The sequence below is a fragment of the Cetorhinus maximus genome, chromosome 24, assembly GCF_964194155.1.
Source record: "Cetorhinus maximus chromosome 24, sCetMax3.hap1.1, whole genome shotgun sequence".
Taxonomy (NCBI): Eukaryota; Metazoa; Chordata; class Chondrichthyes; order Lamniformes; family Cetorhinidae; genus Cetorhinus; species Cetorhinus maximus.
The window spans coordinates 47,225,022-47,242,353 of NC_135902.1; the positions used below are offsets into that span (position 1 = coordinate 47,225,022).

At 43.9% G+C, this 17,332-nt stretch overlaps 1 protein-coding gene across 9 annotated transcripts in view; it reads right to left on the minus strand.

The window, feature by feature from the left end:
* aatkb (apoptosis-associated tyrosine kinase b) overlaps positions 1-17,332 on the minus strand; it is a 302,389-nt gene that overhangs the window by 69,732 nt on the left and 215,325 nt on the right. For 8 of the 9 annotated variants that reach the window (XR_013580640.1, XM_078571176.1, XM_078571183.1 and 5 more), the window contains 2 exons: positions 11,435-11,568; positions 1,607-1,642 (listed from right to left, as the gene is read on the minus strand). Coding sequence is in view for 7 of the 9 variants with exons in the window: in XM_078571176.1 (XP_078427302.1) it covers positions 1,607-1,642; positions 11,435-11,568 (170 nt within the window). In the remaining 2 variants the exon portion in view is untranslated. The remainder of the gene's footprint in view (positions 1-1,606; positions 1,643-11,434; positions 11,569-17,332) is intronic. The other variant, XM_078571177.1, reaches the window with a different exon arrangement.

Here is a 17,332-nt window from a genome sequence, read left to right on the forward strand (position 1 = left end):
ATGTTCTCGGGACTTTAAATGTTGAGCTGCCTTACGAACAATAGCAGGAAGACCTTTTGCATTTGCATCTCCTCATGCTCATTAAAATGTCACCTCACTGGAATTAAGCTCCCCTCCAAATTAGGTTCCCCACCAGTGAAAAATTAGAATGCTCACATTCATGAACACACGACTGCACAGGAAAGAAGGAAGGGTTAGCAGGGAAGGATGGAGCAGAGGTCGGGCAAAGGTGGAAGGGATAGTACAGCGTGTCCAGGAGGGATAGTGCAGGGTGTCCGGGGAGAGATAGAGTACAGCGTGTCCAGGAAGGGATAGTGCAATATGTCCGGGTGCCCTTTAAATATGGCACTCGGACCTTCGTCCCATGAGCTAACGGCAGTGCAGCGACTACCTGCTTGTCCTTGCTGCAAGAACTGGTGCACATTTAAGGAGTTGAACAGTGCAAGCTCGTACATAGTCAGCCATTCCATCCCCACTTCCAATCACTCCCGCGCCCACCACCAAACTTAGACTCTAGAACGGAAGATTCCAGCCCTTGATTCTTTAATTGGTAAACAAGAACCAGTGAAAATGAGTACCAAATTATATTGGTTTGAAGGTTAATTTGGCAGATGTTGAAGTTTTTTCTTCAAATTTCCAAAGTCTATTGACTAAATTCAGTGCAAATTTGCTTCAATCTTCATTGAAGAATGTGACGTTGATCCGTTATTAACATCTATAATTGTCCTGTTCGGAGTCTCAAAAATCTCTAAGCTGCTCCCCTCCCCCACCTAATGCAAGCTTTATACAGATGACAGTTACTGAATTGAATGAAATGTTGACTGGGCAGATTAGTGAATCAATACCAACACGGTTTGGCTTATTATTTGCGTAAAACTGCCATTCTTTGAAAGATATGCATCTTTGCAATACTTAGACTCTGAAAAGGCTCTTAACTTTTAAAAAGTTGTAAAGTCACAGTGAAACTTCTTTAAATGAACTCCCCCCCGAGAAGCAGACACTTATTGAGAGACCCAAGGATCCCGCATTGTAAAATCTACAAAGCAGCACACTGCACTCAGAAACCGCTCTATCTCTGGTGTCCAATGCTGACATGACTCAAATGCCAGGGGTAGAGTGGTTTCCATGTGGCTTTGGATATGGGGGAGGGAGAGAACTCACCATTCATTGGAACGTTTTTTTTTTAAACAGCACATACAATAACCATTAAGGTCACCCGCAAAAGAAGAATAGCTGATGCCAGTCCCTTAAACTGTCCCTAATTTAATACAGGTTTCACTCTGCCTCGGATGTAGTAGGGAGAAGCCGTGCGGCAGAAAATCGAAGTAACTCGCAATACTTCTGCCTAACCCTCACTATGCCTCACTACAGCGAGTGTCAAAGCCTCCATTACGCAGTTAGTTAAACACGTCCAATCTTAGCCGCATCTCCATTCCCCTGTAGGTCACCCCCCTGCCCACCCCCCCACCCCCGCCCTCCCCCAAGCCCACCCACCCCCCCTCCCCCCACCATCACTTCCCACGTCCAACACGCACACATCCAGCAGGGCACACAGCGAACAATGAACTTTGACCTTTGCCGTTGTGCACGCTCCGAGCTTTCCTACCTTTCGGCTGAAATTTTTGACTGCAGAGATCGGTTCCTGTGGGAATGAAGATGAAGAGATGAAACATTGAGGCAAACAACGCATTGGTTTTGAAGTTACGGTGAGTCTTAACTGTTAATGAGCCTAGAGCGCACAAGGCAAAGCTTTTCCCAATATCCGCAACTTCACACGTGTGTGCGGCTGAAGCCAGGACCTTGCGTAAATTTGGAGGTCGAATGGAAAGACTGGAGGCGGCTGGTGAAAGTTTCCTAGGTCACCTCATTTGACGCCATGCCACTGTATTTGTGATGTGTAGCATACTCCGAAACAATACATACGGAATATTCTGATCAGGGTGACTTACAAAATAAAATAACTTCTAGTTTTAGAATTCCATGACCAGTCTAAGAAATGGTAGAGTTTTAGAATGAACATTTCAATTGGGATTGATACTTGTTAAGTCTAAAAGCCAAACTGGGGGGCCTGGCTCAAGCCAGCCTTTTCTTATAAAGGCCAATAGTCGGTCTTCAGTGAGCGTATTGTGTCCCATTCTGGGCATCCCAGTTTAGAAAGGACCTCAAGGCCCTGGAGAGGGTGCTGGGGAGACTTATTGGAATGGTGCAAGGGATGAGGGTCTTCACTTCGGTGGGAGGATTGAAGAGTCTGGGATTGTTCTCCTTACAGTGGAGAAGGTTAAGGGGAGAATCAATAAAGTTCCTCAAAATTGTGAGGGGTTTTGATAGAGCAGATAGGGAGAAACATTTTCCACCAGCTAGAGGGTCAGTAACCAGAGGACACAGATTTAAGGTAGTTGACAAAAAAGCCAGAGGGGAGATGATTCGTCACTCAAAGAGCTATGATCTGGGATGGCACCATCTGAAAGGGTGGTGGAAGCAGATTCAATTGTAGCTTTCAGAAGGGTAGTGGATATATAGTTAATAAGGAACAATTTTACAGGGATAGCAGCAAGAAACAAGAGATCTAGGCCACTCGGAGAGCTCTGGGACTTCTGCTGTCAGCTTTCAATTTTTTGTAATTTTCTGGACAGCTTGCTCAAAACTTGGACAACCTTGTCCACAACTAGATGGGTGACGGTCCTGGATTTCATCACTTTACTCTCACTATCCTTCAAGCTAATGAACACAAAAGGCTGCCTAGGAGATGGTCGCAGATGAGACTAAGAAAAAATGCACCTACAGCTGGGCCAAAACGTCACAGCCTGGTCAGAGAAAACCGGAGATGAATCAGTTTCTAGATGTTTCTGACAAAATAGTTTAGTTCTAGATTCTTGTTCTTTGTGGCGTTGTCATGACATTAAGCGATTTCAGCTAACAGGATTAGCAAACATGCTGCCCATTACAAATACAGGAATGGCACAGGCCTGTGGCATAATTTACCCCCAATCCTTCCTTATTTCAATGTTGCTTTTCCTTTTTAAAAAGAGTTGCAATGTGCAAATGCAAAGAATAAGCTCTAGAAATGGATGGTAAGTGGATGGATGAGAGTAACTGACTCAATGGCACCATTGAGATGACAGGCTGGTGCCATGTTTCTCTTCCCCGCATGCCCCTCTGAGTTCCTCTTGTCTTTTAAGTGGTCGGCAGATGGAGCTGGACTTACAGGGAGAAGACGATGGCCTCACAACTTTATTTCATAAGAGACAGAGCAAGTGCACATCAGGATCAAAGTGCTTGGGGGGGGACTTTCAAACAGCAAATCAGCTGTGCCACAGTGTTGGCAGGGAGAACAGCAAGTTTCACTTGAGGAAGCAAACTGGTTAAAAGGGAATCGTGCAAATTGGGTGCGGGGGGAGGTGGTGGGGTGAGGTTGCGTAGGGGAGGTGTGTGGGGGTGGGTGCATAGGGGAGGTATGTAGGGGCTGCAAGGGGTGGGCTCTATATATTGACTTGCAAACTTATGTGTTGCTAATGGATATGGCCCAACGCTAAAGTGGTTATCCAAATGCAAGAGCATAAATGAAAGGAGCAACAGTAACAGAGAATGAAGGAATGCAAAAAGAAAGGGACAAAACAGCAAGTGCGGAGTGACAGTGATCAGCCATAGAATTCTAAACGGGCTACAATATTTCTCACTCACTCTCCTTCCAGTTTCTCCCTTGAATTTCCTACAATTTCTCTGGCCTATTCTAATAAATCGCTCTCTTCCTCATTTTACTGTTCTCCCCACACTACGCTGACACAAGATCCAAACAAGACCCCATCTTGCCTGTCCAGTAAACCTGCCATGGTATTTTCAACTCAAAGAATCAATAAGAATATTATCCACTGGATAAACCTGCACAGAAACCTGACAGATGCATAAAAAGAATCTGACTACCTCCCAGCACACAATAATTTCTAGTCACCCACATGTGACACGCATGAACAGATCACGTCCCTTATTCCACCAACAGAGATCTGATGAAGTTGAAACTATGACAAAGAGTTTATGAAGATGATTGACGAGTTTGTACTGGAGAGCTGGGAAGTTCAACTTTGACAGAAAAAGTTAGAAACACACACTAGATTGGATCAAAGAGAAGGAAAGCTTAATGTTTCAATGCTAGATCTCATGAAAGATTAGATTCAATTAAGTTAGCCTAACTTTCACTCAGATATTGTTGGATCTGCTGGACAATTCCACTATGTTCTGTTTTTATTTCATTTTTATTTCTTATTGATTCTTTGGGTTGAAACTATCATGGTAGGTTTACTGGACAGGCAAGATGGGGTCTTGGTTGGAGGACGTGGCAGTGTAGTAGCGTGTGGAGAACCTCGAAAGAGTTGATTCATGCGTATATTGGCCAGAGTCCTTGCAAAATAAGAGCAAAGAGATGCGCCCAAGCCACTACTAATGCTGTAAATTAGGATGCAGTGAGACCTCTTCGACAGCACCTCCCATGACTCCCACCACTTAGAAGATAAGGGCAGAGGATGTACAGGAACACCGTCACCCTCCAAGTTCCCCTCCAAGTCACACACACCTTGGGGCTATATCGGCCATTCCCTCATCGCCACTGGGTCAAAATCCTGGAACTCCCTACCTAACAGCATTGTGGGTGCCCCTTCACCACATGGACCTCAGTGGTTCAAGGAGAAGATGCACAATTACCTCCTCAAGGGAAAAAAGGGATGGGCAATAGATGTCGCCTTGCCAGTGACGCCCATACCCTAGAATGAATGTTTGAAAAATCATATCAACTCAGCAAAGCAACTTCTTAAAGTGCTTGTTATTTTTGTTCCGTTGTGAATCTGCCCTCGAACTAGTGGCCAAAAGTAAAATCTCAAGAGACACTTAACACTGCCTTGCGTGGGCTGCTGCTTCATGTTGCAGCCTGTGCAAATATTTCAAAACTGTTGTTGAAAGGGTGGTACATCTCTTTTTCAGAAACATTATTCCATGTTGCTCAGGTAACCAAATCATTCTTAAAGTGCCTTTCCACTCTTGAAATGAAGATCGTGTATAAGAGGCTGCCACAATTCTTAACCTCATTCTCATTCTCATTCTCAGCTCCTGGGCTCAGCTTCTGGAAATACAATTCAACTCCCTCGAGTGAAAACTTGCAGAAAGAAAATGACTGTTTTCCAAAAAGTGGATTAAGCTATGTGGCTATGCCAAAGCTATTTAGATGCCTCCATCATTAGAGAAACTGTTCGGAATGTTCAATCCTGATGATCAAAAGGGAATTGGGTAAATGTTTGAAGGGGAAAGAATTTATAGGGCTATGGGGATAGAGCAGGAGAGAGCGGATAATTGGACAGCTCTTTCAAAGAGCTATCACAGGTACAATGGGCTGAATGGCCTCCTTCTGTACTGTCTGATTCACAGGGCTGGTTCTCAGATTGGACCTTGCCTTGGATTTTTTTCATGGGGGTTAAGGATGAGCAGGCATGTATGGATAACTTAAGACCTGGTGCTTTTCTATCCCAAAACACAGCTGACGATGGAACTTAATTGGGGTGACGTTTAAGAGGGGGCCAAAATGAGTGTAGTCTACCAAACAGACCACAAAAAGCAGTACGAAAATTCAAACTGCACGACCTTCACTTCTCGTCTGGGGGCGGTTATTAAAATACTGAATTATTGAAAAAAAATCAGTGTGTCTAAGCGTATTTGTCTGAAAATTGATTATTTAGGACCATTAACTATGATTAAAAAAAAACCAAAATCTCACAGCATCACGCATTGATCAGGAGACGTTCTACCTACAGGTCACACTTTTGAGACAGTCAGGGTTGGAAGTACTGTTGTGACATCCTCAGCTGGGGTTTGATGATGTCTGACAATTATTTGTAAAACATCCCTGTCTTTGTGCTCTTAAAAAGCTATTTAAGAAGTTGGACGGTCAGTTCTGCTCTGTAGAAAGAAGCCTTGCATCTGCCAATCCAGTGAACTGCACTGAAGCTGGTAGCTACGCATGAATAATTCGCCTTCTTCCCCTTCTTGAAAGGATGGAGGTTTGCAGCTATTGAATGAATAAAGAAACAAAATAAAAGTGGGCCTTTCACTCCCACACGTTTGCTTAGCTTTTGAATTCCAACGCTCTTGTTTCCTTTTTTTTTTAATAGTAGAGGGCTATTTATTGAAACGTTCGACCAAATTTAGATTCAAGCTAATGCTAATATTTCTGGCAGTTGCGATAGCTTTAAATTAAGGGTCTCAGGGCTCAACCATAATTCTGTAAACTCAGATGCTAATGGGCCTCTGTGAAGGCATTCTGGAAAGCAATGCACTGCCAACTTGTGGATCAGACACAAAATAATAATTACTGGGAAAAGATTAACAAAGTTAAACCTTGAAAACATCTAATTATGCAGCTGAAGCTCCAACAGATTTCACAAACAATTATTTCACTGTGCTGTTGCGTGTCTGGTGATGTCACTGGAGAAATGACTGGGTAGCACGGCAGTGGTCTTTGCCTTCACACAACACAAGGGTGTGTCAACTCCTGGCTGCCCAACTGTGGCAAAGCTGTGCTTGAGTCATCGTTTTACACAAATTCATGTGCTTCAACTTTAGATGTTTAGAAGTTAGCAATGGAAAGTTGGAGGGAGGCTGCGGCCAAATGAAATCAAAATACACATCGGCCATAAAGTAATAGAATGGTAGGACAGGCTCCGAACCCTACACCCAATGTCTCGCTTGTAAGTCAGCGATATTGTTCTGGTTCCTGTCCGGTTTGGTGCCTTTCTCTACTACAGTACATGTTTTCTGGTGTGTGCTCTATTCTTATAGTTTCCCGCTCACTCAGTTTCTGTAAGTACTGACTTCCCAGCTGGCCGACAAACTCCTCAGACATCAACGGGCCTCTGTTGTCATGTATAAGTGGCCAATGTTCACAAGTTGAGACTTGGACACTTTCAGCTGTTGGGTGGAATCCAGTCGCAGTTTCACTCTGTCCACAAGCACAGTAAAATCAATAGCCACAGCCCTAACAGTGGCCCAGCCAAGAGCAATTTATTAGAACAGCCTTGTAGCTCAACTACTAACAATTAGTGAAGAAACCATGTATTCTTAAATCCTACCCAACAGAATGAAAACAAAATGTTGACTATTATGTGGATGATGGCAGTTGCTGGGCTCAGCAATAATAGGTGTGTTTTAACTACTGAAGTACTGACTGTCCCTTTCAGCTTTCACGCAATACTCTGTTACTCACAACTTGTAAACATTAATTCGGCACCCACTCAGTCTCATGCTATTTAATGCTTCATTCAGAATAAAAGCACAAAAGGCTTCAACACCTGCCAGGCAGAATGGTTTGACCTCTAACCGCCTGTATGTTTACCTCCTCCCAACCAGGAACTGGGTTACGGAGCTCCTCAGAGATATGTCACATTTCACCTCCTGCTTGTTTTATTTAGCAAGACGCCCATACTTACTGTGAATGAACTGGACAAGTGGCATCAACAACAAAACACAAAAGCGGCAGCATCAATCAACAATAAATAAATAAAGGGAGAAAAATGCAGCAGTGAATTGAAGCAACTCTGCAGCCGGGTAATTCGAACAATCCCTCGGGGATAGCTTAGGTACAAAAAGCATTATTTTCTGAGACAAACATTTTCTAACGCTATCAACCATTAACAAAAGATATGATTAGAAAATCATCAGATGTAGCTTCATTTTGCCAATTAACTGAATACATTAAATTGCATCTGATACATTTCATTTTTCTGAAAATGTAACACAAATCGCACAATTAACCCGATGGCAGGTGAAGTAATACAGCTTTGGTGTGATCCATGTACAGCCTGAGACAGTCCATTGATTAAAACATTGCCATGCAAGCTACTAGCCAATTTGCACTTCCATGCAGATCCAGTGATTATTCCCTTTTGTCTACATTCCAAAATGAAATGGTTTTGACAAGCACATTGCTTTCTTTGGAGCTGCATATATTTCTCAGTGATCACTGCAGGGGGAAGGATATTTATTCCTCAACCGACATTACTGGAAAAGAAAGCCTGCCTGTCTGGTCATTAACTCGCTGCTGCACGTGGGATCTTCCTGTGCTCAAATTGGCTGCCATAATCCCTACATTGCAACAGGGAGCGCACTTCAAAGGAGCTTCTCAGCTGTGAAGCGCTTGGGGGACACCAGAATGGCTGTGAAGGGCGCTATATAAATGCAATTTCTTTCTGATTTTCTTTGAATCAAATGGGAGAAGTGCAAGTTACCCAGGTTTGTGAGCGATGGTGGCAAGGAGCAGAGCGATACGGGCTCATGTCTGCCCTCCGCACTTCTGCATCCCTGATTTTACCCTGGACACTCCCCACAGGGAAGAGCCTCGTCAGGGCTGCTTTTGCACATCCTCCTTGCAGAAGCTTCAGGGTCAGCTAATGAGCCAGACACGCCAAGCGTTTGATCTTTCCAGTGAGGCGGAAAACTCTTTAACATTTGTTCTGCACTGTCAGAAGCCATTTCCTCCCCTGGGCTTCCAGTACATACAGAGTCCAGTAAAGTGAACCTCTAAATATTTACTGATTTTCCGAAAATAATTGTGGGCAGTTTTAAACTAACCTGACCTACTGGAAACTGGATCAGATCTGGTGCAATGAGGGTTTTACACCCTGCTCGGTTTCACTCTCTACTGAATTCAACAAAAGCAATATTGGGCAGAATATAAAGCTAGCATTCCACCTGATCCCACTGAATTCCCAAACTGCACGTTAGGCTAAAATGACATCTAACGATTAAAATTAGTATGCTGAATGAACTGCTCGATAAACACACTAATATAAAACGTGATTTGGGTACATGGTAGGCTGCTCTACCCTGTCGCCAAGCTGACAATTGATGGAATGTGGTATTAACATGGGCACATGGGCTCATGCTATGGTTAGTAGATGGCTTCTCTACTTCCTAAGCTATTGGCCGGTCTTATTTAATCTTTGTAAGGCATTTATCTCCAACGAAAATCTTTCCACGTGAATATAAAGTGCTACACTCTCCATGAACCCAAGGTTTTAGATTTAGATCTGGAACTCCCATTATCCAACTGTAGTTCCTACAAAGACACTAGAATACTAAATCCGTATCCGGACAACTCCTTTTTCTGCTCCATTTCCACTTCGAGGTAACCTCATATACTATGGGGTTCTCTTCCTCATCCAAGTGCCTAACAAAAGGTAGTGGGGAAAGGCTGTGGCATTGTGGTATTGTCGCTGGACTAGTAATCCAGAGAGTCAGGGTAATGCTCTGGGGACCCGGGTTTGAATCCCACCACGGTAAATGGTGAAATCTAAATTCAATTTGAAAAAAAATCTGGACTTAGAAGTCTAATGATGACCATGAAACCATTGTGGATTGTCATGAAAAAAAAAAACCCATCTGGTTCAGTAATGCCCTTTAGGGAAGGAAATCTGCTGTCCTTACCTGGTCTGGCCTACATGTGACTCCAGACCCACAGCAATGTGGTTGACTCTGAGATAGCCTAGCAGGCCACTCAGTTCTCAATGGCAATGAGGGATGGGCAATAAACGCTGGCCGAGCCGGGTGACGCCCACATCCCACGAGCCAGTAAAAAAAGTCAAGCTGCTCATATGCTTCTCCTAGTGCTGGTCCAAGTCAGTCATCAGGAAGTACATCAGACTCCACCTGTCTGCCTCCCTCAGGTAAAATTCAGCTCTTTCCCTGGCATCTCCCCTTTAGGACCTTTTGTATGACTGAAAACTCACTAAAGAATAATTTGTAAAATGGGCAACTTATTGACAGTCTTTGGCACAGGTTGTCAGCACAAAAAGGAAGTGTAAATGGGTCAAGTCGGCACCTGCAAACACTCCTCGGTACATCTGTGCCTGCAAACACTTCTCTATACACTGCACCCGCAAAGACTTATCGGTACACTGTGCCTGCTAACATTTCTCAGTATAACTGTACCTGTACCTGCAAACACTTTTCAGTACACTGCACCTGCTAACATTTCTCAGTATAACTGTCCCTGCAAAAACTCTTCCGTATGCCTGTACCTAAAAATATTTGTCAGTATAACTGTACCTACAAACGTTCCTCAGTATGCCTGTACCTGCAAACACTCCTCAGTACACTGTACCTGCAAACACCCTTCAGTATACATGTGCCTGCAAACATTCCTCAGTATACCTCAACCTGCAAACATTCCTCAGTATACCTCAACCTGCAAACATTCCTCAGTATACCTCTACCTGCAAACATTCCTCAGTATACCTCTACCTGCAAACATTCCTCAATATACCTCAACCTGCAAACATTCCTCAATATATCTCTACCTGCAAACATTCCTCAGTATACCTCTACCTGCAAACATTCCTCAGTATACCTCTACCTGCAAACATTCCTCAGTATACCTCAACCTGCAAACATTCCTCAATATACCTCAACCTGCAAACATTCCTCAATATACCTCTACCTGCAAACATTCCTCAATATACCTCTACCTGCAAACATTCCTCAGTATACTTCAACCTGCAAACATTCCTCAGTATACCTCTACCTGCAAACATTCCTCAGTATACCTCAACCTGCAAACATTCCTCAGTATACCTCAACCTGCAAACATTCCTCAATATACCTCAACCTGCAAACATTCCTCAATATACCTCAACCTGCAAACATTCCTCAATATACCTCTACCTGCAAACATTCCTCAGTATACTTCAACCTGCAAACATTCCTCAGTATACCTCTACCTGCAAACATTCCTCAGTATACCTCAACCTGCAAACATTCCTCAGTATACCTCAACCTGCAAACATTCCTCAGTATACCTCTACCTGCAAACATTCCTCAGTATACCTCAACCTGCAAACATTCCTCAATATACCTCTACCTGCAAACATTCCTCAATATACCTCAACCTGCGAACATTCCTCAGTATACCTCTACCTGCAAACATTCCTCAATATACCTCAACCTGCGAACATTCCTCAGTATACCTCTACCTGCAAACATTCCTCAATATACCTCTACCTGCAAACATTCCTCAGTATACCTCTACCTGTAAACATTCCTCAGTGTACCTCAACCTGCAAACATTCCTCAGTATACCTCTACCTGCAAAGACTCCTCAGTGTACCTCAACCTGCAAATATTCCTCAGTATACCTGTGCCTGCAAATACTTCTCTGTATATTTGCATCTACAAACACTCAGTCATTCGTACTGTAGTAAGCTTGAAATTATCAATTAGATCCATCATTAAACTCTTTAGGCAGACAGGTTCACTTTGTCCAAATAATGTACTTAAATCAGTTTCAGGACCACATAGTGTACCGACCTTTCTCAGTTTTGCTTGAATGCACAATAGAAGTTAAATGGGGAACAGATAAAAGCAGCAATTAATTTATCCCATTTCCTTCTGTAGCTCTTACCTTAAACCCAATGTCTCCTTTCTTGCAGCAAAGGCAGGCGAGCATGAGGAAGATGAAGGTGAAGAGACCGGAAAAAGACACTGCTACCACAGCGAGTGAGGAGGACCACGTGAGTTCACCAATGGGTAACCCATCTGGTAAAATAAAGATCCAGACAAGTAACTTTAGCAAACTTGTCAGATTTATCAAAAGTTGCAAAAGTTTTACATGAAGCTCCATGAAGTTATTGAAGAAATAAGGTTCCACCCTCATAAGTCACTTTCTTCAAAAACGTTCTACAGTTCAAATGAAATTGTTCCACGAATGACCTTTTGTTTTGACCTTCTTAGAAAGTTTTTCTCAGTTCAAAGCGTCACAGCTGAAAAATAAAATACATTAGCTGACGTACTGTGGAACTGCTTCGAAATTAAACTCAACGTCAATGGCAAATAATTGTTGCTGTTGTAATAGTCCCTGGGAGTGATGAACTCCCAGCTGTTTACTGATCAAACCTGCGCTCTCTTGCTCTGAAGTAGGTCATTAGAGCTCCAACAGGCTCTGCCCCATCTCTTTAACTGGCTGCTTCACTAATGTATCATCAACTGGTCCCGAAGGAATCCATTATCATTCACTTTCATCGAGAACACTTGCCTTGATTTGCACTTTTCCTATATTCTTGAATGAATAAACTTGTCATGGTTTCCTAGTGACTACACGAATTCTGTGGAAAGGTGAGTAATCTTGAGTGCTCCAACTTGCACCTTCAATTTGGCAAAAACCACCCCAGGGCCTTTCATAGGAGATAAAAGGAAAATGCTGCGGATACTGGAGATCTGAACTAAAAACAGAAAATGCTGGAAAACCTCAGCAGGCCTGGCAGCATCTGTGGAGAGAGGAACAGAATTGACGTTTCGAGTCCGTATGACTCTCCTTCAGAGCTAAAGAGAAGTAGAAATGTGACGGATTTTATACTGTTTAAGAGGGGGTGGAGAAGAGTGAGCAAAATAGAAGGTCAGGGCTAGGTGGGAGTTAAGGAGAAATTTGACAAAGATGTCATGAGCACAGGGCAAGCAGAGTGTTAATGGTAGCGCTAAAGACTAAAGAAGGTGCTGATAGTGGCATAAAGGCACTTTCCTTTCACAAGAGCATTATCAAACAAAATTTGACACCCAGTCACATAAGAAAATATTTGAACGGGTTACCAAAAGTTTGGTCGAAGAAGTAGGCTTCTAAGGAGGACCTTAAAAGAGGGGAGAGTGGTATAATGGCCAGGCTCATCAAGACAGGAATATCCCTCACACAGCTTGATTATTCAATCCATTCTCAATGTTTTAAACTTGCTATTCGTATCTATTCAGCCCGTCCAACTTTAAATGTTGGAGGCCAGCCTTTGAATAATGAAACTAGCAAGATCTTTAGTTAACAGCTGGTGCTGCAATTCCTGGAGATATTCACTCTGTCCATTCACATAAAAATAATTTAAAAAAGGTATCTTGGACATAAGATTTGGAATCCTTCCAGTCTAGCTGCTGGTTGTTCTATTACTTGATCAATATAAAACGTCAATTGGACTGATTATAGGGACATAGCCACGAAAAAACAGAAATGAGAAATCAAGCACCTGGTTATAAACTCTGGTCTAGATGCATTCAGTCATGAATTTGCCTTTTGCTGTAAGTTATAAGTTAAAAAAGCAGCTATGACACTGAGTTCTTTATTAGTACAGTATAGTATTGGATTAGCAGAAAAGTTATTTTTGAAGCCAGGAATACATTTAAGCTCATTTCGCTGCAGTCATTTTAAAAATTATATTCATTCACAGGATGTGGGATTCACTGGCTGGACCAGCATTTATTGCCCATCCCTAATTGCCTTTGAGAAGGTGATGGTGAGCTGCCTTCTTGAACCGCTGCAGTCCATGTGGTGTAGGTACACCCACAGTGCTGTTAGGAAGGGAGTTCCAGGATTTTGACCCAGCGACAGTGAAGGAACGGCGATATATTTCCAAGCCAGGATGGTAAGTGACTTGGAGGGGAGCTTCCAGGTGGTGGTGTTCCCATCTATCTGCTGCTCTTGTCCTTCTAGATGGTAGTGGTCGTGGGTTTCAAGGTGCTGTCTAAGGAGCCTTGGTGAATTCCTGCAGTACATCTTGTAGATGGTACACACTGCTGCTAATGTGCGTCACTGATGGAGGGAGTGAATGTTTGTGGATGAGTTGCCAATCAAGCGGGCTGGTTTGTCATGGATGGTGTCGAGCTTCTTGAGTGTTGTGGGAGCTGCACTCATCCAGGCCAAGTGGGGAGTATTCCATCACACTCCTGACTTGTGCCTTGTAGATGGTGGACAGGCGTTGGTGGGTCAGGAGGTGGGTTATTCGTCACAGAATTCCCAGCCTCTGACCTGCTCTTGTAGCCACTTGTATTTATATGGCTAGTTCAGTTCACTTTATGGTCAATGGTAAGCCCCAGGCTGTTGATGGTGGGGGATTCAGTGATGGTAATGTCATTGAACGTCAAGGGGCAATGGTTAGGTTCTCTCTTATTGGAGATGGTCATCGCCTGGCATTTGTGGGGTGTGAATGTTATTTGCCACTTGCCAGCCCAAGCCTGGATATTGTCCAGGTCTTGCTGCATTTGGACATGGACTGCTTCAGTATCTGAGGAATCGCGGATGGTGCTGAACATTGTGCGATCATCAGCGAACAACCCCATGAGAGGAGGGCGAGTGCAAAGCCTGCGCATGCGCGGGGGAGCGAGCATCGAAAGCTCCCCGAAGACAGGGAGCTGCCTCATGGAGTTGCCTCATGGAACTGCCTCATGGAGCTGCCTCATGGAGCTGCCTCGTGGAGCTGCCTCGTGGAGCTGCCTCGTGGAGCTGCCTCGTGGAGCTGCCTCATGGAGTTGCCTCATGGAGCTGCCTCATGGAGCTGCCTCACGGAGCTAAGATTTGTACAAAGAGAAATAAAGATTTTAAAAATGAGAGAAACATGTCCCCACGTATGACTCAGTCACATGAGCATGAACATGAGCATATTAAAAATGATGTCTAGAAATGTTACTTTTTTTCCCCATTACTGTTGGAAACCTCATCCTGCCCAAAGGCTGCCTGGCTGATTCGCCTGCCCGCCCGCCCGCCAACCAGAAGGTTGGACGGGCAGCAAAATGTTGCTTTTAATTAATTGAATAAGGACCTTAATAAGCCTCTTAAGTGTCGGTGGGCGCACGGCCGACTTTCGCGTGTGCCCGCCGACCGAAATATTGCGCAAGTGCGCGATGACATCGGGACACTGGCCCGGCGTCATCGCGCACTCGTTTATGACCAATCGGGCCGGACGCCCGCCCACCTGTCCATGGGATGTAAAATCCTGCCCCTGGGTTTTTCAATAGTGGAAAATTGTTTTGGTGGCAATATTCAGCCTTGTCTGATATCTCCAACAACAAAACAGGAGGGAACCAATATCTGACCAAGTGGCAAAACTAAGAAAGCACATTTTGTTTTAAAATTGCTCCTCTCCTAATGATTTCCATGCAAACACAAACAGTGGGAACCCTGTTCTGCTGAGAATACAACTCCAGTCAAGAGGATGATTTGAAATACACGAAACAAAACAAGTGATGTGCAGATGAGGGATTTTTTTCAATGCCTTTTTATCGCGATGGACGACCACGGTCAAAGTGGGAAGTGGATCATTAATCCTGCCGCTGTCTCCCCAGTTTACTTGTGTGGGTGTCAAGTGACTTTATTGAGTGGAGGTCAATGAAAAAAATAGCCTAGTAGCGTTACAGGAAAAATTAAGGCCTTTGCCAGTAAAAACCCTTCCTTCCTCTGGGGAAGTGCCTGGGCTTCACTTCCTTTATCCTGCAGCAATATATTTGTGTGACCTTTCGATAACCTCTTGTGGATATTTGACCCATCTAGGCACCTCCCACAACAAGAGAATGGCACTGAGAGTTACCGGGAGCATTTGAGAACAGCTACACCCATCATCTTGCTTGTGTGTCCTGGATGGTCAGGTACGTGCAAGGTGACCCATCTGTCTTTTTTCCAAGTTGCCCATGTGGTCACTGGCCCTTTGTGAGCTTTAACAATAGTTGACCATACAGAGCATCATAGCTGGGCTTAGATCCTGGATCGCCTCCAAGATCCACACACACACACACACACACGGGACACTGATCAGGAGCAGAAACTCTGGTTGATATTCCCTCTACTTAGCCCAGAGATGATAAGGCCAACTGTAAGAGCTGCTGAGATCAGCTCATTCAGCATAGATCAGTGATCAAATCTGGAACCATCTGGCCTGAATAATGAATTTCTCACAGGGAAATATTTAAAAAAAGAGCCCTTTTGCTGATTATGAAACACAACTTTCCTGCAATATTAAACATCCACTTTGTCCCAGGGGTCTTTGCAGAGAAAATTCCCATTCAAGCTGACTTTTATTTACTTTTAGCTTCAGAGTTTCATTTGCTGACGTGTTACAAAGATCTCCTTCCCTGCTTGCATCATCTGAGAGTCGAGGCTCGATTCTAATCAGCGTTTAAGTCCTCTTTCCTGCAGAGTATCTCGCTGGATATGAGAGAGGTGTGCCAATAAAGGACAGTGGACAGCTGATTAGGACAAAGCCCCTGGCGCTCACAGACCAGATCCATCCATTTCAATTTCATGGCGATATTTCACAGCCGTGCACAATCCATCGACTGTTCCATTGTCTGTCATAATGAAAGCCTTGCTCAGAGTAATGGTTACACACCATGACAGCTGAGCTCCAAGATACAAATCGAATCAGTGCAATGAACAGAGAATGTTTCCTGCCAGCTCATTGCAGCAACAAGTTAATACCTGGAATGGAGAAAGCCACAACTTATGCGAGCCGCCCATCTGCTGATCTCCTCTGCACCCCCTGCCAGTGACGGTGCCCTCGGGCGTCCAGTCCCTAAACTCCGGAATCCCCTCCCTCCATGCCTCATTCTCCTCCTTTAAACCACCCCTTAAAACTCACGACTTGTCTTAATGTCCCCGTGTGGCTCGGTGTCAAGTTTTATTTGGTGATGCTTCTGTGAAGTGCCTGGGCGCGTTTTATCATGTTAAACACGCTATATGAATGCAAGTTGTTCTTGGCACCTAAGAGGGAGACATCATGCTAATCTCCCTGCCAGGAAAAGAAACAAGAACATGTGGCTTTAAATAAGGAATGCAGCACAATCCTGTCAGATGGATCCACAGCGACACAAACATACGTTGCTTGATAAATAAATACAATCCTGGGCTATCTGAGGATTGTTCTACTTGATAGTTTGCTACAAAAGGCTCTGGACATTGGTTTCATGAGGAATTGGTGCTGCACCATCAGGATATTTTACGTTAGGCTCCGCTGTGTGTAACATTTGGGCAATAATAACTTGCAGACTTTTTTCATGACAATTTATTTGGAGCACAGCACTGTAATCAGGAGGAATCTATTTAGGGTACCCAGCAGTTGCAAAGCCTCAGATTGTGAAATGCCTGCTGATGTCTCCCACTGAACTGCGAGCACAGTCACTCAATGAGATTTGTACAAGATCCAGAGTGATAGAATATACAGTGGGATGAAGTAACTTATTTAGAGTCTGCTGGCATAATGACAAATGAAAGAAGCCTTTGTAGTTTTGTGAGAATGATAGCAACGCTTGATTAGCCAATTCTGCCATCAACAGATTATATCCAGTTACTGGTTGGCAAAGGGCTCTCAGCTTCAACAAAGTTATCAGCTAAATGATGAGGCAATGCTAGTGTGAAGCTGTTGAACACGAAACAGCATAAAGCAAAGCGTTTTCATGCTTGGGGACGTGAGTGATCACACGCAACGGCATCCAGACAACAGCCGAAGTTCAAAGCTGGTGCGAGCTGGATTTTTTCAGAAGGTCAGCATTGAGGGCA